The following is a 27,274-nucleotide window of genomic DNA, read 5'->3' as shown; positions in this document are numbered from 1 at the left end:
CCAATAAGGGGTCTTCCATAACCCCTGGATTCATTTCGCGCGTTAAACCCCATATGTGAATCAATTAATGCAACCGAAATAATTCTAGCACTATTGGTGTTCACTCAACTTTTTAGCGGGTCCACCATGCCGATTTCACAAGATAATGCGAGTGCCCCGTGCAATATGTTGTCAGAATCACAGCTCTTCGCATTGCTCGCCTTTCATGCGATGCTTTATTGTCTTTCCTTGCGAGAATTCATTATGTCAATTCTGGTAATAGTTCTTGCTTTATTTCGCTGGCATCCGTGGTTTATCGTATTCCGAGCTGAGCTTTAGCACAGTATTACAAAACAATTAGGTGAATTAGAAACATATAACCTATGTGCCCATTGACTTTGCTATGAATTCCATATCACAATTCCCCGCGTAGCAACTTTCTGCCAAAATGAATCTTAATATGGCCATGTGCACTTGTTATAAGCTAAAATAAATTATTGCATGTTACAGAAGCGTGGTACCGGGAAAATACAGTGGTTCTATTCTAATGCTATTTCCTATCTCGCTTCGTGACTGGTCCTAACGGCACGGCGTCTTCTTAGCAAGCGGGATCTGCCGGTCATGAATGTCGGATGGTCAAAGGGGAAAGAATCGAGGGAAAGGAATTCTCCCAAAACACTAACCCGATTTCTATCCGTGTTCCATCATAGTGAAGGTGATGCTCATTCCATAGAAAAAAAACAACAAAAGACTTGCTTGAGACAATCGCACTATGATTTATTCATCTCCTTGTATGTGCCATCTCACTACCTGCAGGATCCCCAGTAGTTCAGCACGGGGCCAAACTCCCACCGGTCGGGGTGGCCGACGTGGCTGTCGTTGAAACCACTGGTGCTCCACTGGAACACCGGCTGCTGGCTCCATGTTGGACCACTGATAGCGAAGAACTGCTGCTGTTTGAATTGTTCGTAGTTGGTGAGCTGAAAACAATAAGAAAAAATATACAGATGCGCCCTCACATTGTAAACTACCGAGTAACGTGCCTTTTTCCCGCGGGGCCCGATAACCGCTGCAGTACGACAACGCAGCACGCCTCGAACATGGAAGCTTCGTACTGCGTTCGTACTGCTCAACGTACCGGCTAGCGGTACGTTCGAGCTCGTTCGCAACTGTTTTATCGATGCGAGTTGACTTGCTGGCGCGACAATGCACCCGATGTAACTGCTGCAGCACAACAGTAACGGCGCCCTGGCAGACACGAGGCCTCTCACAACGCTATCATTCATTCAGATATCATTCGCGCACACGCCTACGCCCTTCTAGGGTGTGCGCGTGTATAAAAGTGCACCATTGACTAGCGGCATTAGAGGCGACGCGCATCGACGGTGCACCAGATACGCGTTCCGCCTAATGATGCGGCCGTTCGTAGCTCTTAACTTACAGCCCGCTCAGACCGCCGTCGGCACCAGTGTGCGCATAACTGCAAAGTAGCAGTGCTAGTGTTTGGCGCACAATGCGCGTGCCAGCGGCTGAACGCTGCTAACTCTGCGTCCTGCAGTGCGTGAACCACGAACCGCGGCAGCACGACCTCTCGTGTTCGTATGATCGCAATAGCTGCAAGAAGCAACGAAAGTGACCCAAAAGACAGAACTTGCCCAACACACCTTCCGCAAAAGAGTAAGCCAAACTTCCACTAAGCGTAAGCCTAACAGACACCGTCCGCATTGCCCATGCGGTGCGCTTATACTGCGCTGTCTCGGGGCCGCATCTCCAGTCCGCTTTCTTGGGTGTTTCGGTACGGGCACTACATCTATAGCCGCAGAAGTAACTTGGTGTTCCGGATCTTGTGCACCTGAAGTTAAGGGATGTCAACCAGCGGGCTTGCAAAAGAACGCAAAAAGAGTACGAGGGATCGCGAAGGACCTACAATTGAGTTCGGGTTTGGGCAAGAAGAGTAACGTTAGTAAACTATTTCTAAAACTTCCTGTTGACAAGCGTCGCTTGTCAATAGGAAGAAAATAGGATAGAAACGGAGTCACCACGTAATATGCGAACGTAGAAGCTGGCAAGGGGTCAGTAAACTTTTGTGTGCTACCTTGTGACATTACCGTTGTAGAAGTCAATATTCTCGATATGCAATTAGGAAGGGTAAGAAAAACAGACCGGGGGGGGGGGGGGAGGAAGGGGGCTTTCTTGTTGTCGCAATGACATGAATGCAACAAACAGTGTGGTCAGGTGAAGAACAGTTTCTTTTATTAGCAATGTGGACATGCGAAAAGGGGAATGGAAGGGGACGACAAGACAGCCTGCTGCAGGCATGAACCGCACCCACAAGTACAATTTTGTCAGGGTGCTCAAATATAACTTTGGTTGTTTGCAGGCTAGTTGGCTCATACTGAATCCTGTAGTGTAATGCGTAGTGAAATTCTCTAGTGTTGTGGATCACCTTTTCTCACCTACCTCTACTTTTTTCATGCCCCTTGCCGTGCGGAATCGCGGTGCGGTACAGAATTGTATAGTGTATTTAGTGTATTGTATAGTGCCCCAAATAAATCTATGCGGCTTCAGTAAGCGAACACTGTGGCTAAGATGCACATACGTTAAGGACTGATTGATAAGATTTATTGCCCCAATTTAAGATAAGGATGGTGAAGTTCGCTATATAGTGGACGCCTTCTGGGTAGTTTTGGCCGCCTTTTGGTTTTGGTTTGCTTATCTACGATAAGCAACCAGAGCTCGGCGTATAAGAGCGCTCGTTATTCCGCCTTATCCAAAAAGCACTGAAGCCCGAGACCTTTTGCTGAGCTGCTTAACGGCACAAGCACAGATCCATCGCAGTTTTAATGAATATATTGAAAACAGTTTATTTGTTCTCGCTGGATGCGTTCGCTACGAAGAAAAGATGGTGACACTGCACTTTTAACCGCATACTTAGCAGTTCCATGGTACTTTTCTGACAAAAAAACACAGAACTTCAGTTTGCTTCATAACGCAAAGTAATACTGAAAAAATAAAGGTAACCCCATTCTTGCATTCTTCAGATTTTGTAACAAACATCATGCGAGAGGAACTTCGATAACGACACTACAGCGGCATCAGAATTTGCACAAAAGAAGCCGCACGCATTGGCGTACGCAGCACAGTAAGGTGGTTACGAGCAAATGTCATGGGCCTATGCAATTAAAAACAAAAAAATCAAGAAAACAAAAGGTTGGGTGCATGCAGACATTCTGGCGCTTGTTTTTTATCGAGACGGCGCGAGCGCCACCACGTGATTCTGCTGTAACAACAGCTAGGGACGCGCAAACATCGCCTGCCCTAGCGGGAAGGCTGTGGAGGAAATATAATGTCGCTGCCTTTAGTTTTATTCAGGTGGCTTAGTGGCAGCAGTATCTGCTTGAGAAGCGGAATTCAGCCAACGTTTACAATTTCGCACAATGATGTTGCGACAGTAGTATCATGTATCGTAAGATACACAATATGTTCTTTTATGTATCGGAAATACGGATATTGATACATGTCTTGCCAGAAGCATCAGCATACAGATACAAGATACCAAAAAATTATCTAAGCTGCATGGTACCCAAGATACATGTATTTTCGATACTGCCCGGCACTGCTCAGTACTTGCAAAAAACATCGGAGCATGAGCTTCATTTTCAAAATATTCACACAGGCAACGGCCTTAAGGCCCTCTTCTGCATACGTAGAATACGTTTACTATTCCTTGCCACAGCCCTATTAAATTTTGCTGAGAAGTGCATTGAGGAACTTGGTTCTGTTCGTTTTAGTACTACATGAGGATTTTTAGAACCACTCACTTTTACAGCGAAGTGGTCTATTGCTGCAATCTCGGGATTTATTCGTGTCGTAACGTCGACAGAAAACTACCTTCATGAATGACTCATGCCTCCGATGCAATGGCTCCTACCCCCGTAAGGCAGAGGCTGCAGGCACTCGGCAAAGTGAAGTGAACAGTGCATACATTCTTTAAAATCACGCATACAACATACAGAACAGCATACGTTTCAGTGAAGAACAAGCTCAAAACAAGCGCCCGAACCATGCAATTGATGATAAGGCACTCCTGCTCCTACATGCAATGCAAGCACGTAGCGCTCCCCGCATACGATTCACGCTAAAGATTACTGCTGCGCAAGCAGCCGTGGATATGGCAGCTTCTGAAGTTGGGAGTGACGTTCTTAGCACTTCGTATATAAAATAAGCAGCATATCCACTGATTTCACTGTTGTTTCAGCACTGCTATGGGTGGCGGCGTGCTGCTAAAATTACCATTACTCTCGTTAACACCATTACTATAAAACAGCGTTGCTCCCATTACTCTAAAGCCAAAAATATTGCATACCCCCCTCTGCAGTTGTAGTGGTGGTTTTCAGATGTTTCGCAGTGGATTCGCGTTCGCAGGGCTGGAATGGGGAATCAATTTCTTGAATTCTAGTTTTATTCGAATCGGCAATGGCCTGCATGTACCGCCAAAAGCACGTAGTACGCATACGACCGCGCCTAGCACCTGTTCTTAGCAACAATTACAAGGGTTATTCAAAAAGTAAGGGTCGTTTCCTTACATTTAGATATTTAAATGTCAGAATAAAGTTTTATTGCGCAGCGCCATGTTTTCGTTCTTCACGAAAGTAATGAAGTTATTTTTTTGGACCAGTAGTCTTCTGCTTGTTGGGGAATGCAGACGACAGTGTCAACAGAAATCGTTGCTCCCGCCTGTTGTGAAGAGCGTGCTGTAATTCAATTTTTGCATGCAAAAGAATCATTCGCTTCTCAAAAATCATGGGGAGTTAGGCCTAGTTTATGAAACTACAGTGACGAGTGAAGGAGTGGTCAGGCAATGGTGTCGAGACTTCAAAAATCGCCGCACAAATGTGCACGATGAAGAGCAGAATGGCCGGCCCAGCACCTAGGCCAATGAAATGTTGAACAAGGAATCGCGATTAGATCGACAACTGACAGTAAGTGGTCTGGCGGATAGATTTCCTCGTCTTGGACGCGCTACAATATACACAATTGTAACTAAAAAACTCAGACATCACAAAGTGTGTGCAAGGTGGGTACCAAAAATGCTTACCGGCCAACTCAAGCAGCAAAGAATGTCAAGTGGACAAGCGTTTTTGGACCGCTACCGACAAGCTGGAGATAAGTTATTTTCGCGCCTTGTTACAGGCGAAGAGACTTGAATATCCTACGCTACTGCAGGAATAAAACAACAATCAATACAGTGGCGCCACTCCTCTTCACCGAAACCGGAAAAAAATCAAGCAATCTCCTTACTCGTGTTGGAAAATAATGCTACCGTTTTGTGGGACGAAAAGGGCGTTCTTTTGATTATTGATTTCATGTAACTTGGGACGCATACAGCGAAACGCTAACCAAACTGAGACATGCGAACGAAACTCGACGGCACGGGAAACTGTCGTGTGGAATTGTCCTCCTCCATGACAAGGCGCGTCCTCCCACCGCTACCAAAGCCAAAGAGAAGATTCAAGATTTTACTTGGGAACATTTTTATCACCCACCCTACTGTCATGGCCTTGCACCAAGTGACTATTTCCTCTTCGTGCACTTGAAAAAGTGGCTTGGGGGACAACGCTTTGAAGAGAACGCGAAACGCAAGGCCGCCGTTGTCAACTGGTTCAATTCCCAGGCGGCAAACTTCTAGGCATAGGGGCTGAAGAAAATGGTGCAGCGGTACGCAAAGTGCTTAGAAGTTAAAGGTGATTACATAGAAAAGTGAAGTAGGCTTGTACTAAACTAAACCCGCCGATACAAACTTTTTCCTAACGAATACACTCATTTTTAGGACCAAAGGGTCCTTACTTTTTGAATAACACTCGTATTTAGAAGATTTGGAAAGAGGGTTGTCTGAGCGCATTCGAAGGACAGCTGCTCTTAGAATTGGAAATGGCAACATGAAAAATAGTAAGCGGCGACATAAACCACGGGACTTGGATTTTTTTTTCTTTTCTAGAAGTGTATTTGCGCTTCTATTGATCGTTTGTTCTTGATTGAGCCTCCAAACCCACCCTTAAAGCAATGCCTCTTCCTTAGAGACGGCCGATAAACCTTCTTTCATAATTTTTTACTGATTTAAAATAAACGCAATTATCGGTTTGAGAACCCCGATAATATTTTCACTGCCGAAGTTTGAAGCGCTGTGCGTCATGAGGAAGCCAAAAACGAAGGCAGAACAGTGTCCTTCCTTTCTGGCGGCTTTTTCGGTGCCTCCATGGGCATCGTCACGCGGGCAGGGTAATACCCATGATGTATGGTAAACTAAATTGTATTCTTTTTATGCACCAAAACCACGATCAATTTATGAGGCGCGCCGTAGTGGTACGCGCGCCACCGCCAGGTCCGGTAAAACATGTTCGTTGTTCCACCTACGAGGGACGAGGTCGCTAATGTGACACTTGACGAAAGTTGGCTGTGTGTTTTTTGAAAAAAACGAGGGTCTTGTTCATCGTGCTGAACTGATACTTCCGGAAAGGTTCCATTCAGTTGACATGGCACCAATTCCCAGTTGAAAATGACAACAGAGGTTGTGTTCAGTACTACAGAAATTTCTGTCGTACAACAGGATTTTTCTGTAGTAACTACAGATTCCTGATGGAGCGACAGACTTTTCTGATGTACAACAGACATTTTTTGTTGTGACTACAGAAGTACAGTCTGTCGTATGTCTGTTGTTACAACAGAAAGCTGAAGCTCTACAACAGATTTTTGTAGTACTACAGAAAAATTTGTCATCACTACAGGCACCCTGTTGTCCCAAGAGAAATGCTCCTGAAGTAACCCGAAAAACTTCTGTCGTGCTACAGCGAGCTGTTGAAATACTGCAGAAACCTATTGTGGCAACAGGCCCCCAATTGTCACAACAGAAGTGTTCCTGAAGTAATGCGAACAACTTCTGTTGTACTACAGAAAAATGTTGTTGTACGACAGAAACCTATCATTGCAACAGGCCCTCAGTTGTCATAACAGAAGTGTTCCTGAAGTAATGGACAAACTTCTGTTGTACTACAGAGAACTGTTCCACAACGGAAACTTATGGTCGCAGCATGTACCCAATGATGACAACAGAAGTGCACTGAAATTGTGCGATGCGACAAGCTTCTGTAGTGCCCAGTTGAAAAAGACAAGAGGAATTCCTATCGAAACTACAAAAATTCTGTTGTACGACAGAAGTTCTTGACATTTCTTAATTGAGTGACATTTCTGACGTTACGACAGAAATTTTGATGTCGCAACAGAAGCATTCTGTCGCTCAAGGCCAATAGTTATGAAGTCGCAACAGAAACGTTCTGTCGCGACAACAAGAGTTCTGAAGTCGGAACAACAGCTTTATATCCTGACAGCGACTCCGACGTTACTACACCAATTCTGACGTCGCAGCAGAAACATTTGGTCGCGACGGCCAAGAGTTCCGAAGTCGCAACAGAAGCGCTTTCCGTCGCGGCCCTTTAAAATTGTATGTTAGTTTCACATCGGTGGTGTACACTGTACTTTTCTCTTGCGCGGTATTCAGTCGCGCTTCTCTGAAGCCGGCAATGCTGATGGCACCGACACCGGTATTAAAGTCGACGTGGCGAATAGTTATAATTGTGCCGTGACGACGCGGCACCAGCAACGCCCTACCGGCCTCCTCAAGATCGGCCGCTGATCAAAATCATACCATCTGCGGGAATGGCTGCGTATCCGTTTTATTTTTTATTTTTGGTAAGATCTGGCACACAGGCCCGTGGACTTACATGTGCTGTTACACTGACACATTAGTTAATTTCCCAGGAATAATTCACAAGCTTATGCGAAGCGGAAAAGAAGATTTGGGTTGTTCCACAAAGTTGCGTGAAAAGCTGCCTCGCTCGGGTCTCATTAATCTGGTACAGTGCTGCCGTGAGAAGCCAGTATGCTGTCAGAAAGAACTCTCATCCATGAATGTTTATGTAGCTATTTTGCATTGAACACACGAATTATATGCGCGCTCAAAAGTGTAAAGAACGAGAGACAACTGTCGAAACTAGCAGTAATAACCCTAAAAGTCAACGTTGTCTATTTCTGAATTTCTTATTTAATATGGATATCGTACATCAAAATCGATGTTCTAGCACTCCACGATGTACCTGTCGATGGTACGAACACTCTTGTTCTTCTATAGATGCGGCACTTGACGCGGTGGAGTGATAGCGGATCTTGGCTCTTAAAATGCGAATGTAAACATCAGCGCATCAGCACGTCGTACTATTGACATGGCCAAAATATACACTTGAGAAGCATGTCAGGAGTGGTGCATAGATCGGTGCTAGAGTGTGTAGCTGAGGGGATTGGACAGGTGGCAATGGTACAGCTAGATCTGGCTAAGGCGTTCGATAGGGTGAATCACTCATTCCTGTTTACTTTACTAGAGCATATAAATATCGGATCTCTGCTCCTTAGAGGTGTGAGGATATGTTATGCTAATGGCTCAACGCGGCTTATAGTGAATGGCTCTCTCTCCGATCCGATTAGGCTTTTATCATCAGTACGACAAGGATGCCCCTTGTCACCGCTTCTGTTCTGCTTGTATTTAGAGCCACTTTGTATGGGCATTCTTAAAGCACAAGATTTCCAAGGGTTTAAATTACTGACTAATGAGGTTCGGGTTCTTGCGTATGCAGGCGACGTGGCCTTTTTCTGTACTGATAAAAAGAGTGTAAACACTGCTCTTGCAATTACAGAAGAATTTTGTGCTGCTTCTGGTGCAAGCGTTAACTTTGAAAAGAGTTCAGGTTTTTGGTTTGGATTATGGGCCACAATGCCATCACATTACGCAGGAATTCCATGGAAAGAAGATCTGCGTTATTTAGGTGTGCCTCTCTCACAGTATAGAAATAGCAACGCTCATTGGTCGGGAGAAGTTGGCAAAATTCACAGTAAAGTGAATTCATGGCGAGGGCGGAATTTGTCAGTGTTCTTTCATGCTGAAGTGTGTAACGTTTTCTTAGCTTCCCGTCTTATGTATGTGCTCCAAGTACTGCACTGCTCAAGACTTCGCCTTCAGGCACTGCATCGCGTATTTGCAAAATTCATTTGGAGTTCGAGATGTGAATGGATGCGGCGCGACAATCTGTTTCTCCCCCTTGAACGTGGTGGTCTAGGATTAGTACACCTCTTCGTCAGGCAAATTGTTTCTCGCCTGTTTTTCTTTCGAGACAGTGACCATCCGTTCTTGCGTGCAATATTGCAACTGCGTTTAGTTCATTATGTTCCTAACATAGTAGTGTCATCAAATGTCAAAGATGTCCCACAGGCTCCTTGGGGCTTTCTCAAGGAGGTTGTTGATACATTTCTTTTCTTGAAAGTTAGATTCAGTCTGGAGTACGTGTTCACAGCGAGCCGAAAAGCAATTTCTGCGGCACTGGTTGACTCTATTTTCCCAGATCCTTTGTACCGTGCACCTTATTTAAATCGACCTCATCAGGATGTACTTAAACGCGTCCGGAAAATGTGTGTGCCTCCTGGAGTAAAAACATTTTTCTTTAAATTACATTCGGAAACACTCCCTGTTAAAACTTGGTTGAATTCGAGGGGGTTGCTTTGTGCCGTGGTCAACAAACTGTCGGCTCTGTCCACGTGCCGAAACCATAGATCATTGTTTCATAGACTGTAGGGACGCTGTATTTTTTGGGGACATTCTCCAACGGACACTTAAAAAGGACATTGACATGACTCCATACTCAATTAGGTTTCTACCGTTTAAGGTTACCGGTGGTCCTCCCTATGACATGTTCATTGTGCTTGGTTTATATAGCCTGTGGAGAAGTAGACTCTGTGATCGCCATGCCGAAAGCCCGCGAAGTACAAAATCCTTTTTTCGCGAAAGTGCTGCGTATGTAAGAAGTGTGTACGCTGTGCAGGAACCTCCGCCAGACTGGATGCACTTGTTGGATGCATGTGTGTGTTTGCCTGAGTTTTAAATGTGTGGTTGTGTCCACTTTGTAATACACCTTCAGTTTTCTTTTCCATGTAATAAAGAAAAAAAGAAAGTCAGGAGTGGTGCAGTGGTAAGATGCCGGGCTCGGAATCGTGAGGTCGCAAGTTCGAATCTAAGGCGTTTTTTTTTACATTTTTCTTTTTTTGTCCTAACAAATTTACATAGCCTTAAGGAGGTCTCTGTCAATTTTTAATTAAATATTGATTAAGAACTACAGAATTTTCTACTACAGGACGTCACACTACAAACTACAGACAACAGAACTACAGACAACAGAACTACAGACAACAGAACTACAGACAACAGAACCTCAGACAACAGAACAACAGACAACAGAACTACAGACAACAGAACTACAGGCAACAGAACTACAGGCAACAAAACTACAGGCAACAGAACTACAGGCAACAGAACTACAGGCAACAGAACTACAGAAACAACGTCCCAAAATACGACAGACTGTGAAAATTTCCTGTTGTGTTTTTCAACTGGGTTGTAATCAAAGACGAATATTGGAGGACCCCTTCTTGCGGTTCTCTAAAACAAGCTATAGCTTTCACTGCCATAGTGCCCTTGGGGAGGGTATGCAATACCAGAAAGAAAACGTGGTGGCCACGTAGTCGTTCATTAAACACGCGTAACTTCACTGCTACGGCAAAATTTTTTTAAACCCTAGCGGCTTGATGTCCATTGTTGACTGACACATCACTGCCACGAGACAGAAGTCGTTTGAATTCGGCCAACACTGACAAAGACGATGTAGAGGATCATCAGTCTTGCAACTTTTTCATGAGCCTGGAACCTATCGATCACTAGTCTTTATTGTGCCGACAATTGATGGTACAAACAAGAACGTTGCTTCAAGATCCACCTCGCAAATTTAGAAAAAAAAATTTAAGTGCTCTGGTCTTCGCTCTCCTCAGTGGCAGGATAACAAGGTGTTAGCCACAAGGATATGTTCAACTCTCTGAGTGATTACACTCAAGCTACCAAACAGTAACCATAGTGATCGTCTTCTTACAATTCGTATTAAAATTTTGAATTTCTTTCAACCTAAATTGTCCAGCGAACCTTATTTTATTTGCTTAAATAGAATCGTCTCATAATCTGGTTTGTACTCTCTACCAAATAGGCATTTCTTCTCAGATGTTTCAACTTTGCCAGTTATCGATTCTTCGTTCCTACAAATATCAGTACGTTCAAAGCCTGTCTCATCTCCTTTCGTAGATACGTGCCAACTCTGTAAGGAGGAGGAATGAACGTTTATTGTAAGAAACAGCGAGAAAGTGTCCTTTCTTCGCCCTAGGTGGGCGGCTCTCTCAGTCCAGAAAGCCGTTGGCTAATGCTGCAGTCCGGGCCCGGTCCACCAGACTTCGCTGATCTTCCAGGCTCTGTGCCTTTAACATTGCCTCCCACGTTTCTTCGATCGCTTGTAGCGGTTCTGAGGTATCATCTTCACTGTTTTTCTCGCGGTGCGGGCACACCAGCACCATGTGTGGGAGCGTGTCTGGAACGTCACAATACCGGCATAGGTATGAGAATTTGGTGGGGTGCATTCGGTGCATGATAATTCCATGTACATACGTATTTGTTTGTAGTCTGCGGAGGGCGGTGGCTTCTTCCTTGCTTAATTTTGGATGAGGTGGAGGATATTGTCTCCTTTCCAGTCGGTAATGTTGCAATATTACGGCGTAGTTGATGAGAATGTCCTCCACCCTCGTCGCTTTCCGGAGACCGTGCGGCAGGAAATCCCGGCTGGTATGCTCTCGGGCAACAGCATGTGCTGCTTCGTTTCCTGCCAGGTGTTCGTGGCCTGGGGTCCATGCGACGTAGGTGTCGGGTAGTTCTTGGCGTCTTGTTATTTCTTTTAGAATCTTCACTGCTGCGGCAGAAATTCGGCCTTTTCGTAGGTTTCTACTTGTCGTTTGCGAGTCGCTCAAGATGATTGCTGTGTCTTTGCATGTGGCGATGCCGAGGATGATGGCCACTTCCTCCGCCGTTTCTGAATTTCAGGCCGGTATGGTGGCAGCGATTAGCTCCTTCCCTTGATTGTTGGTCACGGTAATTGCGTATGCTCTTCTACCTGGGTATTTTACCGCATCTGTATATCTCGTGTTCGGGTTCTTTGAGTATTTCTTGCTCAGCGCTCTCACTCTTGCTTGTCTTCTGTCTTTGTGGTATGTTGCATGCATGTTGCGAGGTATTGGAGCGACTGAGATAGAGTCACGAAGAAGTGGCGGCAATCGGGCTTTCGCGTCTGAGTCTGCTATGAAGTTTTCGCTGTATCCGAGCTTGCGAAGTACTGCTCTGCCTGTTTGAGTCAGCTTAAGGCGTTCCAGCTGGCTGTCTCTGTGCGCTTCGCTCATTTCTTCCCAGGTGTTATGGAGGCCAAGTTTGAGGAGTGTCGTGGTTGAGGTCGTACTGGGGAGTCCTAGTGCGCTCTTGATTGCTTTTCTGATGATGATGTTGAGTTTTTCAATTTCAGCTTTCTTGAGGAGTAGATACGGGGTGCCATATGTGATCCGGCTTATAAGGAGGGCTTGGATTAATTGGACGGTTTCTTGCTCTTTAAGTCCTCTTCTTTCGGTGCTTATACGCAGAATGAGATGGGTTACTTGTGTTAGAGTCTTTTGAAGCTTCGGAAGTGTAGCTGCCCCAGAACCGTCTTTATGTATAGTGAGGCCAAGGACGCGGAGGGAGCCAACTTGAGGGATATCGATTCCATTGAGTCTGACGTTGGGATCTGGAGCGACGTAGCCTGGTGGTCTTCCCCGGGTCCTTGCCTTGAGTATAAGTAGCTCCGATTTTTCGGGGGCGCACTGGAGACCGCATTTTGAGAGGTACTGTTCTATCTGACCGATTGCCTCTTGGAGGGTAGTTTACTGTTGGCCGGTTGTGGACGCTTTTGTCCATAACGTTATATCGTCGGCATATATTGCATGGCTTGTAAGAATAATTATTATTATCATCATACTCATCATCATCACGGTCACCATCCGCACCATCTTGGCTGCCGTTATGCATTTGCAACTTATTTTGTACATATACGTTTGTCACCCTATATTAAAACAAGTTATCGAGCTCCAGTAGTTGAGGAGCTTATTGTAGAAGATGAGCTGAACATGAGCTGAAACTGAAGTGAACTTAAAGGGACTGACAACCAATTTTCACAGTACCCACTTTCTTTAGTACGATCGAAAGCTTACCGGCCAGATCGTCTAGTCATGAAGTAGTAATGCGGAAAACGCTGTAGAACATCTTAATTAAGAATTTTTCGATCTGCACTGACGATGAAGTCGTTCACTAGAAGCATGCTGGAAACTGTGATTGGTGAGCGCGACAGCGATTTATAGGTCGGCATTAGTGGGAGGCAGGCGACAAGTGCGGCCGTAGGTGTGAGTACCGTTGGTGTGAGGGAGTATTTTTTTTTTTTGTAAAGGTGATGTTGCTGCGGTTCATGTTTTCCAAAGTTTTAAGGTATTTCCGCGATAATTGCTATGTGTTTTTGCAGTTTCCTGTCGAACTGCTTTGGAATGGGACTAGTCAAAACGAAACCAAGCACACCGAAAACGAAAAGACGCTTTTGCACGTGACACATGGTTCGTGTTGCTGTAGCCAAGCGTGCGCCTATGATTTCCGATGTCGTCTCTCAAAGACCTGAGTGAGCTGGAACAAAGGATTTGAGCTCGCATGTATGCTTAGAATTTAGATCCTTACGAAGTGACACCCGAACGTCATGCTTCGATGGACAAAAGCGGCAGCGGAGGCGATGCATCCCACTTGCACGATAGACCACCGTCCTCGCCACAAGGAGCACACCTGGGGAATGCCTATAGGTAAATGCTGATTCACAGTATGCCGACCCAACACCGATTTCGGTCTGCCGACTGTCGGCGACAGCGTTTTTTTCCTTCATGTCGGCGCCTCTGCCATACTGTACTGGCACCGACAATCTGCCGATGGTTGGTGGAGAAAGCTCGGTGTCGGTACAGTGCCACAGAGGCGGCGACACCAAGGTGAAAAACGCAGCCATTTAGGGCACAACTCGTCGATGGCATCTCGTATCACCGGGAGATCATAAAACTCTGGGTACTTGCAAACTCGTGCTGTGCTCGCCTGCGTACAACAGCATGCGCGCCGCCATACATGTGGGACGACGCGAGCGCCGCTCGTCAGCGTGGACGTTCTTTTCTTCGTAATACGCATAAAATAAAGCGCAACTGTCTAATAATATAGGAAGTCCAATTTTAAGCAATCATTATACTGGAATTAATGACAGTTGACTTACGTACAGTGATCTCTTGACTTCATTTTGACGTATCAAAGTTTCACCGTCAGGCCTCGCCACTTACTGGTTTTTCTGACATTCTTTGCGAACTTAAAATTATATTTCCTACTTAAATCCCGAACATCGTGCTGCATTCTATCATTATAAATTAGGGTAATTTCATTTCCATCAACTTCTCACAACACATTCTGGCCTCTTTCCAGTCCCTTTAAATGTCCTCGGCAGGTCATCGCATACCTTCATGTCGATGCCACCGACTGGCCGTGGGTACATTTTTGGAACGTCGTACTTCCCGTGCGGGTCCAGCAGGTCGTAACGGGACGATATGGCGTACGCTGGGTTGTACGGCGGAGTGCAGTTGCACTGGGAGAACGGTTCGTGGGTGTAGTCATTGTACCTTCAGAAACAAAAACAAACAAGAACGTCTTACAAAGGAGCACATGCACACCCCTAAGGAAAAAACTCAGACTGCACAACGCTGACAGAATGACCTCGACAGGTCTTGCCTTTCACTCCAGGGAAAGTTGCTCACTTCAATAAGATGCTGGAAATATTTGCCTGGGCGATGGCATAACGTACTGCTCCAGGTGGTCAGCGAGATATGTGATACACTTCATGGCCACACACACGTACAAGCACTGCATGCTAAGAGGGTATCAGTGTTTGATTGCGAGACGACAGCCTTCACCATGACCGAGTTCATGCTAAAAGATATATTGCTAATTCTGGCCTTTAGTTTCGTGACTTGCTCGTAATGGAGTTCAATTTCAACAACGGTGCTTTGGAGGAAACCGCAGTAATTGGTCCCGGATAACTTTCCACCAGGGATTCTGAAACCATCATCTTAGTCAGAGAATACACATGGTTGATACAACCGGGAATTGATTCCGCGACTACATTATAAACCTCAACCTCGTAAAAACTGAGCCCCCACAGTGGTTATGCTTAACTCCGTCGTGCCACAGTGCGCAGTGCAGTTTGAATACTGTGACAACGACACCCGCAGCTGAGAGTTCTGCGTGAACAGCTCAACCTTTGCCTCAGTACAACGTTTGTTCGCGCTTGTTTTTAAAGCGAAGCTTTTTCTCTTCTTCGTGGTTGGGCGTTCGTCACCATTTTTTCGCGGGATACATTGTGAATATACAAGGACAATTTATTCCGCTGAGCACATGTCCAAATATACCTGTTGCTGGCTGCTGCCAGTTCTATTCCCTAAGTACGCACAACCTGGTATGCGCCGCTAAATATGTGCCCACTCTTGGCCGATCCCTTAGAAAGGTCGTTCCAACGTATATAGATATGAATAAAGAAATGACTTCACGAATGACTCAATGAACGAATAAATAATTCTGTGTACGTAGAGATGCGAAGCAGACGCTAAAGACCGTACGCTCTGATGGTGCAAAATTGACGGTGCGTCAGGCCATACATCGTACTTATTTAATTGTGCATACACCCGTCATCGACATCCTTCCTTTGTGAGGCAGACAGCTAACGGCTACGCTATCTGCAATTGCTTCTATGTCGCTAGCTCAAGTGGCCTTCACCTCATTAAGGTTACAACATTGCATTGAATGTGCATGATATTCGCTTTCATTTTTTTTTTACGACACTGCCCCCCTGCGCATACCTTGCATGACAAGATACATGTTCATTGCCCCAATCACCACCACCACAGCATAGGACAAAGGCACTTTCAACGCATCGTTTGCCGATCACGCACGGACACAAAAGTGCGTCTTAGCCCTCTCTACATTTCCAATTCTTTGTGCTCGCGGCGATATGAGAGGATACAGGGAAGCCGCCGCGCTTCAGGAGCCGAACATATCAGCTATGCAGCTATGCTATGGTTCAGTGCTGTGTAATTTCCCTTTATTTTCTTTTTATTTTTGTATACTCTTCGAAGCGTGATGCGCGCTGCTTGGATAAACCCGTCGTGTTGCTGCCATAGCCACGATTTTAGCAATGGTGTTTTTGAACATGAAGTATCGGAAAGCGGCCCAAGCACCCCTTGACAGAATTTGTAATGATGTCTTTCTCTGCAGCGTGCACTTTACGAATAGATTGAACGGATACGGAGACATTTTTATGTTCATTTAAAGACCTAATTAGTGAGAACGCCTGTGTCGACATTGGGTGAGCTTAGCTTTCACACCTTGACAATAACTGGTGTAGGCAATTGTTTTTGGGGTGTTTCGAGTCATTAATACTGTACTGGTGGCGAGTACAAACTGCGGCACGTGACGCTGGGCGTAGTCACATTGCATTACAAAAAGTGCAACTGCAAACTTCTAATATGCAGCATAGAAAGAAGCCAGCAAGTGGATTGCTCCTTAGTTCGCAGTTATTTTGTAAATAAAAGCAGATGAGGACACTTCGCAACGATGAACGAGAACAGTTTGTGCTAGACACCGCGGCGATCTTCTTTGCGTAGTTACATGTGGCGCAGAGCCTTGCACAGACTGAATGCGGACAAAATGGTCCGAATCACTCATATATTGTGACCCGGAATTCACGTTTTGAAATCGAAGAGCGCGTTCTACTCTGCTTAAAGATGCCAATCGTGCGCTGAACCATGATACTGCTGTGTCCTGTGCAGCTGTCTTCACCGCGCACTGAGAAGATGCATGACGACATCTATTAGCGACCGTATTGTTATTATTACAGGAGGCCGAGCAGATGAACTGGTTGGTTTTCCCTATTTCCATCCTTGATCTCACCACATTTCTTGCTCTTTGTGCGCCCTGGCCTGCGCGTTTAAAAATTCATCTAGTAATAGCAGCGAGTTGGCATAACGGTCGAAGCGGTAGCTTCAGCACAAACAGTGGTTCTACATTGCCCCTCAATACGCAGCTGGAGTGGCCCAGTCCCGAAGTGCAATCGTCTCCGCCGAAGCAGCCGTGTACCAGCCGCAGATACAGGACATACCACACAGTACATAGTTATCGCCTACCCCTTCCTCGCTCATAACGCAACTCGTGACCCGTAATGACGTTCTGGACGGTTGCGCCGACTGAAGAATGATTCCTTGGACGAATCGCCTACTATTAGCATCTATTTGCATCCTGGGCCCGATAGCGTTAAACCTATTCCAATTTTTTTTTATTCCAATCTCCTGACGTCAAATTTCCGTAACGGCCGACGTAACCATCGGGCGGTGACCCACAGCTTTGTCTGAACAGCCCAATTAAACGCTCTCCTTGGTCATAAGACGTCACTTTCGTTTACTTTCAAAATCAATAAGATTACCTACATTGAGCGGGTTTTCTTATCTAATTGGCTGAAAAGACGCGATGGGCACGCTAAGTGTCCATAGGGCGAGGCAACGCAGCGAATATAGACAACCGGATCAGGAGGGTGGTGCCGGCGTCTGCAAGTGGTCGGCTTCCCGTGAGCTTGCGGTGGCTGGTCGAAAATCACAGTGGCATGCAACGGAAGGTTAAGAATGCCGCTAAAACGGATCCTCAGCAATGAAAAGTTGGCGTAGCGATGTCGCATACGTGCCGAATGGGCTCGATAACGTTATACTGCCACGCAAAAAAAAATATTATACGCAAATCAATTCATGCCCTCCTGCAGGTGCCAATAGTTTGTGGCTGAGCGATCGGCGGGCAGTCATCTTTTATTCCTTTCGGAAGGGGGCAGGCTCTGGCTATTCATGAGAAAATTCAGTTTCGTTCGGCACATTAATGCATTTTTAACGTGTACACGCCACTTTCGCGTGGTGAGCTTTCGCGGTTTTGTGGCGTCGCGTGACAGGCGAAGCGGGCGCAGCCCGAAACCTTTTGACTAATAGCTAAAGGCTAATGGCGAAAAGGCTCCTAGTCAGAAATAATTATTTTCTTGTTCGGTCTATTAATACATAAACAGAGTGTACACATATAATCATACGGGGAGTTATCGCGGTTTTCGTGGCGTCGCGTGACAGGCAGGCGAAGGCGAATTGCGGGTGGCCCGACAATATTTTACCAATCCTGGAGAGCTGATTGCACAATTGGAAAAGTTTAAAATATCTTTACGTTATGGCGCCCCTATATGCTTGAACCGTGTCGTGCCGAGCCGGTAACCTACATTATTTTTGCGGTTCAGGTTCAGTTCGGGTGTAGGCATGTTCTCAGAATATTGGTTCGGGTTCGGGTTCAATTGCGGCTACGATTGCGGTTCAAGTACACCTTTCGGTTCAGATTAAGGTTCAGTTCGACACCGTGGCATAAAACTCCAACGGTTCTTGCGGTGCTATTTCTGACACAATATCCCAGGACTGCATCTCGACATACTCCACCTCACCATGGTAACCCATAGTGTAGTGGCCACCCTTCGAGGTGCATTATAAGATATTGTACGCCCTTAAAATTGCTGCTTTGTACCATCGTGTACCATGGCTACGGCACCTATTTTTGTGGCTATAGGACATTTTATTCTTCTCCACTACTCAAATCAAATCTGCAATAAAGGAAACCTCATTTTTAAACTGTGTCTTAATTCTGGCTACCTGGTGCGCATCAAAATATTTAATTCTGCAGTTCAGCAGCGATAGCTGCTAGGGATTGTTGCATAATGTATTTGGGTCCTTCCGCCACAACAATCCCATTTACTCCTCGCGAAAATCACCAAGAATACTTTATTTCTCGCAATAAACAAACAATCTTGCCCTTTAAGCGGGAAGGTGTTAATGGGCAAACATAGCACCCTTTTATAAACCGAAAAGGACGCTAAAATGTTTTCTTGGGTGTTTTCAGGGACTGAGTTGTTGAGCTGCGCAGATCGTTCCGTAACAAGCACCTAGTTCAAATATGCACGGCAACGCTAGACTAACTGATGGGCGTAGGGATGTGACATAAACGCTGGTGAGTTACGGTGGAAATGCGTATACCTATTCGCGACAATACTATCTATGTTTACGCGTGAAAGTGCAAGAACCCAGAGAAAAAAATTATGTTTTTTTCTGTTCATCATCTCACTTGAATCAGTGGCAAAACTGTCTGCCACTTCACCCGTTTGACTAGACCAGCTATCAAACCACTCAACTCATGACTGAAACAACAATGAGCAAAAATATTTATTGAAAATGCTCCAGTAAAGAGCGGTGGCCCGTGGTTGGGTGGCGCAAAACGTTGTGCAATATGGCATCAAGTATGTAGGCTGAATGAAGTAGCCAAAAATGCACCAGGACTAGTTTGAAAAGAACTTGGCAATAACCACGTGTTCACAAAGAAGGCAGCAGCTCTAAAAAAATGTAAGTGAACACTCGTAAATCATTGAGCTGCCACGAATGACCGGCTGGGTCATTCGTGGCCAGCGTTGGCTCCTGTTTGCCGTGTGTGCTAAGGCGACGCCATCCGAGGCGTGCGGCCATGTTGCTGGCGTCCGCGTGTGCCCCACGTCTGAGCCCCAGTAGCGGGCGAGCCCAACATGCCTGGCCCACAGCAGCAAACCCCTGACCACTGCTGGAGCACGTTTCCATATAACCACATTCCACAGATGGAATACTGTTTTTCCTTTTTTTCTCTCTTTCTCTCTCGTTCCTTTTTCTTTACTTATTAATTTTCTGTCATGTTTTTTGTTCTATGCTCACTTGTTTTCCCTCGCCTGCAAGTTCTATTGCCAGAATCGTGGGCGAGGAGTTCCTGATGCTGAATCAAGCCTGCCGTCGACATCTTCTTTACGGCCACTTCCTACCTGACAATCGCTCTATATCATTCACACTAGCTTCCTGCTTCCTTCTCAATAAACGTTCTCCACGAGGGCCTTGTGCCCTGGCTGATTGACCCTTAGGACATGAGGATTTACCGTGCCCACGTTTTCTTTTCCCAATGGCTTTTATCATAAATGGTGCACTTTTTAATTTTTGCAACCGCTCATGTTTTTCGTTTTCATCGGCTCTAAACCCGTTATTGTTTATCAATAGGTACGGGTTTCCCCGTGTTTATTTAATTTCCTTTCACTACTTTGGGGACCAGAGGAAATCCTGGGCAAACACACCGGCCAGAACGTTATGGCGCAATGGCAGGGACCAAAAGCACAGCAACGCGCTGCCCCCTTTCGACATCTCCATGCCCCGGGAACGTGCTTAGAAGCTCCTATCAGAGAAGTCAACGAAGAGCGTTGGCGTCACCCGAGGCCGCGACGGAGTTAAACGCAAAGCGGTCGTGTGCATTCAATTCATGCACATAGATATGTTCCCATAGCGGTCCGAGAATCCGGAATTACAACATGCGTCTAACGTCACGAAATAAAAAGTATTTCGTGAAATTTATTTATTCACTTTATGAGTGATTATCGCATGACCCGTACGCTCGTCGCTACTGATAATGCGTTACTGAAGAAGGCAATCCCTATCACGCCCTCATCTAAGCCGCTTCTGGGTTTCTCACTTCCACTGCATCTTCCCTAAAGCACACGAAATATAATGGTCAATTCCACTGGCCAATCTAGAGCGGTGTGCAGAATCTGCGAAAAAGCAACGGGGTGACCCAATTCAGATGGCCCAGAGAAAAATAAATACGCTTTGGCAGAGAGCGCAGTGAAAGTTGGGCCCGAATTCCTCCGCCATATCGCGTTTTCACTTCGGCCTTCAGCAGAAAACCGCCGAGTCACCCGGCTAAACCGGAAGTGACGGGGACGCGTCATTGGGCTTCAGCTGAAATCCGTCTCTCCTAGGCGGATTAACGGTGAGCGCTCCGTCGCTGTGCGAGTTGATCCGAATCTACCAGACAAAAACGCAAACTTGCTTTTTGATCAACCAGTGCAATTTTATTTTTCTGACACCTAGCAAGAAAACGGGGGCAGGTCAACCTGTCGAAATTAACTGTAAGATGCTCAATGTTCTCAATGTTGGAACGCTGTGTTTTAATTTCGCTATGTAGGTCCCCTGTATTGACGACAATGCTGTTGACTTATGTATGGTCTCTTCCTTGCCATTGGTAAGAGAAAGTGGCTAGAACATGTTACATTACCTCATCAGAGCCGTCATGGATTCCACGTCAGTGACGTTCGTGTGGTATCGCCTGAATATGTTTGCCCTCGGTGCCTTGTCGTAGCTGTAGTAATCTCCATACTCTTCCACAAGCTCTGTTTGACCGCTTATCACGAATATGTCCTCGAAGTAGCTGCAAAAAACAAAACAAATCAAAATTACACTGCTTATCATCATCATCAGCAGCAGCAGCAAATTCTATGTCCACTGCAGCATGAAAGCCTCTCGCTGCGATCCCGAATTACCACTGTCCTGCGCCAGCCGATTCCAATTAGCGCCCGCAAATGTCCTAACTTACTCTACAATGGATCACATACGTGTCATAGATCAGGTAATCCAGAAATCTGCGAATGCGATCAGCCTCTCTATATGGCTTTCCTAGATTATCAAAAGGCATTTGGTTCAGTGGAGATACCAGCAGTCATAGAGGCATTACGTAATCAAGGAATACAGAGCACCTACGTAAATATCTTGGAAAATATCTACAGAGATTACACAGCTACCTTAATTCTGCACAAGAAAAGTAGGAAGATACCTGTAAAGAAAGCGGTAAGAGAAGGAGACACAATCTCTCCAATGCTATTCACTGCGTGCTTGGAAGAAGTATTCAAGCTATTAAAGTGGGGAGGCTTAGGAGTAAGGATCCACGGCGAATATGTCAGCAACCTTACGTTTGCCGATGACATTGTTCTATTCAGCAACAATGCAGATGAGTTACAACAAATGATTGACGACCTAAACAGAGAGAGTGCAAGAGTGGGGTTGAAGATTAATATACAGAAGACAAAGATAATGATGAATAGCCGAACAAGGGAACAACAGTTCGGGATCGCCAGTCAGCTTATAGATTCTATAAGGAGTACGTCTTCCTAGGTCAATTAATCACACGGAACCCTGATCAGGAGAAGAAAATTTACAGAAGAATAAAAATGGGTTGGCTCGCATACGGCAGACATTGTCAGCTCCTGATTGGAAGCTTACCATTATCACTGAAAAGGAATGTGCACAATCAGCGAACTTTACCGGTGCTTACATATGTGGCAGAGACTTGGAGAATGACAAAGAAATTTGAGAACAAGTTAAGGACCGCGCAAAGAGCGATGGAACGAAGAATATTAGGCATAACATTATGAGACACAAAGAGAGCAAGTTGTATCAGAGAGCGAACGAATAGACCTGATATTCTAATTGACATTAGGAGAAAAAAATACAGCCGGGCAGGTCATGAAATGTGCAGGTTACATAACCGTCGGACCATTATGGTTACAAGATGGATACCAAGAGAAGGGAAGCGCAGTCCAGGACGGCAGGAGGCACTGGTCGTAAGTAGTTACAATTTGCGTTTATTTATATGCGAGCCGATTACTAATGATCGATCACTGTGTCCTTTTGAATGGGCCAACGTTCACACAAGTGTCCGTCATTTTTATTGCAAAGTAAAATATATCACAATATGACATTGGTTATTGGAATTTATGCACCATTGTTGCAAATTTTTTTTTTATTTGTTACTGTAGGATTACCTACATTTCAGCTTACTCTTTGTAGTTATTTTCGTGTATTCGGTCGCGTTATACTGCTGCTGTTTTCGCTGACTGCTACGTTATTCCTGTATACATATTTCCTTTGTTTTGCATAATTACCTAGCATTTGTTAAGTTACTGTAAGGGCTAGTCAGGCTGCTTCAGTGCAGCTTTTTTTCCTATCATTCTTTAACTATGAAACGACAATAAATATAATTTCAGTTAGTATTACGGTAAAAATATGTTTCTCAGGCAGGAAGAAAAGGCTTCGTTAATTCGTTGGGCGTATCCATTGAATAAATAAATGTCCGTTTCGGCACTACAGCAGGAAATCGTACAATGCTGACTACCGGCTTCGAGTAAAAGCTTTCCCAAATTGGCTAGTATTTTCTTAACGGATTGTCACACGACACAGTATAGCAGTTAACTAGGTACGAGTAGCACGGCTGCATGCAAGAGACAAGCAAGTGGCTTAGGGGACCAACATTTGCGCAAGTTCGTAATAGTATTTATTAAATATGAGCCGCGTGCTGGATAGGAAATACAGACAAATATGGCAAGCGGATTGCTGTTTTCTTCCTGCGCGTCTTTCGCCTTCACTGCGATTCTCATTTGAAGCTGTGCACGTCACGCCAAAGACATGAAAAATTATAGACCGATCAGCTTACTGTCCGTTGCGCACAAACTATTTACTAAGGTAATCGCAAATAGAATCAGGAGCACCTTAGACTTCTGTCAAGCAAAGGACCAGGCAGGATTCCGTAAAGGCTACTCAACAATAGATCATATTCACACTATCAATCAGGTGATAGAGAAATGTGCGGAATATAACCACCCCTTATATATAGCTTTCATTGATCACGAGAAAGCGTTTGATTCCGTCGAGACCTCAGCAGTCATGGAGGCATTACGGAATCAGGGTGTAGACGAGCCGTATGTAAAAATACTGAAAGATATCTATAGCGGGAGATACGATATCTCCAATGCTATTCACAGTGTGTTAACAGGAGGTATTCGGAGACCTGGATTGGGAAGAACTGGGGATAAAAGTTAATGGAGAATACCTTAGTAACTTGCGATTCGCTGATGATATTGCCTTGCTTAGCAACTCAGGGGACCAATTGCAATGCATGCTCACTGACCTGGAGAGGCAAAGCAGAAGAGTGGGTCTAAAAATTAATCTGCAGAAAACTAAACCAATGCTTAACAGTCTCGGAAGAGAACAGCAATTTACAATAGGCAGTGAGGCACTGGAAGTCGTAAGGGAATACATCTACTTAGGGCAGGTAATGACGGCGGATCCGGATCATGAGACGGAAATAATCAGAAGAATAAGAATGGGCTGGGGTGCATTTAGCAGGCATTCTCAGATCATGAACAGCAGGTTGCCATTATCCCTCAAGAGAAAAGTATATAATAGCTGTGTCTTACCAGTACTCACCTACGGGGCAGAAACCTAGAGGCTTACGAAAAGGGTTCTACTCAAATTGAGCACGACGCAACGAGCTTTGTAAAGAAGAATGATAGGTGTAACGTTAAGGGATAAGAAAAGAGCAGATTGGGTGAGGGAACAAACGCGAGTTAATGACATCTTAGTTGAAATCAAGAAAGAGAAATGGGCATGGGCAGGAGATGTAATGAGGAGGGAAGATAACCGATGGTCATTAAGGGTTACGGACTGGATCCCAAGGGAAGGGAAGCGTAGCAGGGGGCGGCAGAAAGTTAGGTCGGCGTATGAGATTAAGAAGTTTGCAGGTACGGCATGGCCACAATTAGTACATGACCGGGGTTGTTGGAGAAGTATGGGAGAGGCCTTTGCCCTGCAGTGGGCGTAACCAGACTGATGATGATGATGATGACGTCACCCGTGGAATTGATCGTCCCCGAGCAAGCGCACATAGTTCTTATTCTGAGACCTCCGTATTGCCGCATACTTATACATTCTCTCTTCTGCATACTTTAGCCCCGTGCACAGACACAGCGGATGATAAACATCCGGTGAAGACGCCAAACGCGAGCGTGATCACTTTCGACAGTTAATTCACGGAGCCTACAGGTGCTCGGTTTCAGGCGCAAGTGACGGTGCTGTATGGGAGGACAGCCAAGAGTCTCCGGATGGATACTTGACCCGCGCAAGTAAGATAACAGACAAGAGAGCAGCAATTAGAGCACCGCAGGAGTCGTCTTTTTTGGGTGCGAGCCCGGCCCGAGTCTTAAAGTGACATGCGCAGCCCACATGAGCCCGCCCCAACGCCAATATTGGCCAAACTTGATCGGTACCGAGAATATTCGGGCCCGGCGTGGTTGGGCCCGTTAGCCTTTGTGGCTAAAGAAAGCACGGTGGAGTTTTGTGTTGATGAAAACATAGCAGCCGCACACAGATTGTTAGCAATGATATGGTGAAAGGCGGGCAAGTGCAAAATACAACTTCGTCTCCCATGAAGAATCATATTTATAGGGGCAATATTTTTTCGCAAAGTGCGAGACTGGAACGCGAAAAACATGTGAAAGTAAGCGCCATTTCATTTGAAAATAATGCCTGCACTTGGTACAAAACGAACCGAGTACTCACGCGACATCGTAGCTGGGCCAATACGACTTTTTTCGAAGAATGTCACTGACGTCCTTTTGACGCATTATTCCACTGCAATGAAAAAGAAAAGGGCTATATCAAGTTGCACGAGAGATGAGAAGGACGTGTGCTTACGGCATTTGTTCGAGGATCCACAGCGTGTCGTTCACAATAGCAGTTCCAGGCTTGAAGAGCTTGTAGTCGACAACAAGGTACTGGTTGTTGTACCTGCAAGGGTGGTAAACCTGCTGCGTTTTCCGTTCAACATTGGCACGCTGCACAGAGCAATTGCTTATAAATACGAAAGCGAGAACACATTTCAAGCTCTCCAAACCACGAGCAGTCTCTGCACACGGTGACAATGTCACATGTGAAATTAGATGACAAACAGTTAAAATTAATTTCGTGATTCTGAAGCGAAGGTTAAAAAGACCGCATCTTACGATGACAACTACCCAGCGATTTCTCAAAGTCAGGTAGCACTCCTCAATTGTTCCCTTGCTTCAGCTGTCAACCAGAGGTCATGGTGTTCCTCTGCACAGCATAAACTAGCAGATACCCATTATTAAAGCCTGAAGCCAGGCACGCGCATTCTCAACGTATACGCATCTGCTTCTTTAAAAACCACAGGTGGACACAATCATTCCGAAGCTTTCCACTACGACTTCCCCTATCTTAGCTTTTCACATAGGAGTCTAAACTTGAGCAATTAAACATTCTTCATTCCTTACCATTTTATAGAAAACCAATGGCTATGCTCCACTGTGGTAAGTCATTAAGACACTTCAATGAGATGCGAACGCAAATCCTCCCTCTACCCCTCCCCCCAAAGAAAAAGAAAGAAGCGCACAATACAGCCTTATATTAACAGCTCTTATAGGTTTCATTACGTACAATATGATGCTCTGGAATCAACGTCACTGAACCACGGGTGCACGCCACAAAAGCACAGATACGTACGAATGTCTTCTTTATTAAGTTTTCTTCAAAAAAAGAAAGCCGTATCTAAAACCGGACAAGCATTTTGCATGAAAATAATAAGCGGGATGTATATTATACAGTATGCGTAGGACAACTGTACCATTTGTACCAGCATCACCTTTCAGGCATTAACTTTGTTAACTTCAGGAGTTCTCAGAAAACACATGCATCTTTAAAAGTCTCAGACACTATAATTTTCTAGTATACAGAGTACCTTAATGTCCACAGGAGGCTAATAAATGAGCAATACGTGACTGTTCACTATAGTAATTGCAAATACAATTCATAGAATACACAGGCGTCCTCAAAATGTCTTCGGGATAATTTAAAGCATGAATGTGGAATACATTCACTCATAATTACCTCCTTTAATCGTTTCAGCGGCCTCAAAAACGCAAGGAATAAAAAAAAGAATAGTGGGAAATGAAGACAACTTATACAGACTCTATGCAGTGCGCGAATCGATGTAAGCGAATATTTCTGTGATTTTTGCGTTGACTGACGATAATTCACGGCGATGTTTACAGCTAACGTTTAAGTGCTTCGGCGTTTTAGTGCAAAACGAGAGCGGTGAGTTGTCGTTAAGCGTTACCTTGCGTGAAGCACTGCTGTTTGTCTGCGTAGTACACAGAACACACACAGGGGGATGTGTTTGCTTGAGGCGTTGTCGTGCGCCATACTTTCTAACCTCTGAGAAGGTTGAACATTGTCATTGCCTAACATGGCACATCTCATATGGGCAGAAGTATCATACTTTAGTTATGGTGTTTCACATGCCAAAACCACAGTCGGGCACACCTTAGCGGGGGCTACAGGTTGATATTCACTACCTCGGGTTCATTTAACGTGCACCTAAATCTAAGACACGAGCGTTTTTGGATTTCGTCCCCATCGAAATGCGGCTATCGCGGTCGGGATCGCACCCGCGACCTCGAGCATCGCTATAGCCGCAGAG

General features: G+C 45.3%; 1 protein-coding gene across 1 annotated transcript in view; it reads right to left on the bottom strand.

Annotated features, from left to right (window-relative positions):
* Positions 1–735: 735 nt before the first annotated feature.
* LOC135899470 (putative phospholipase B-like 2) overlaps positions 736–27,274 on the bottom strand; it is an 80,707-nt gene continuing 54,168 nt past the window's right edge. The window contains exons 8-12 of the mRNA XM_065428743.2: positions 25,474–25,566; positions 25,339–25,410; positions 21,224–21,376; positions 14,505–14,664; positions 736–959 (exon numbers count right to left, since the gene is read on the bottom strand). Of these exons, the coding sequence (XP_065284815.1) occupies positions 786–959; positions 14,505–14,664; positions 21,224–21,376; positions 25,339–25,410; positions 25,474–25,566 (652 nt within the window). The 3' untranslated portion in view covers positions 736–785. The remainder of the gene's footprint in view (positions 960–14,504; positions 14,665–21,223; positions 21,377–25,338; positions 25,411–25,473; positions 25,567–27,274) is intronic.

Source organism: Dermacentor albipictus, chromosome 6 (genome assembly GCF_038994185.2).
Source record: "Dermacentor albipictus isolate Rhodes 1998 colony chromosome 6, USDA_Dalb.pri_finalv2, whole genome shotgun sequence".
Classification (NCBI taxonomy): Eukaryota; Metazoa; Arthropoda; class Arachnida; order Ixodida; family Ixodidae; genus Dermacentor; species Dermacentor albipictus.
The sequence above is the reverse complement of the archived record's forward strand: the minus strand, read 5'-3'. Positions and strand labels throughout refer to the sequence as shown.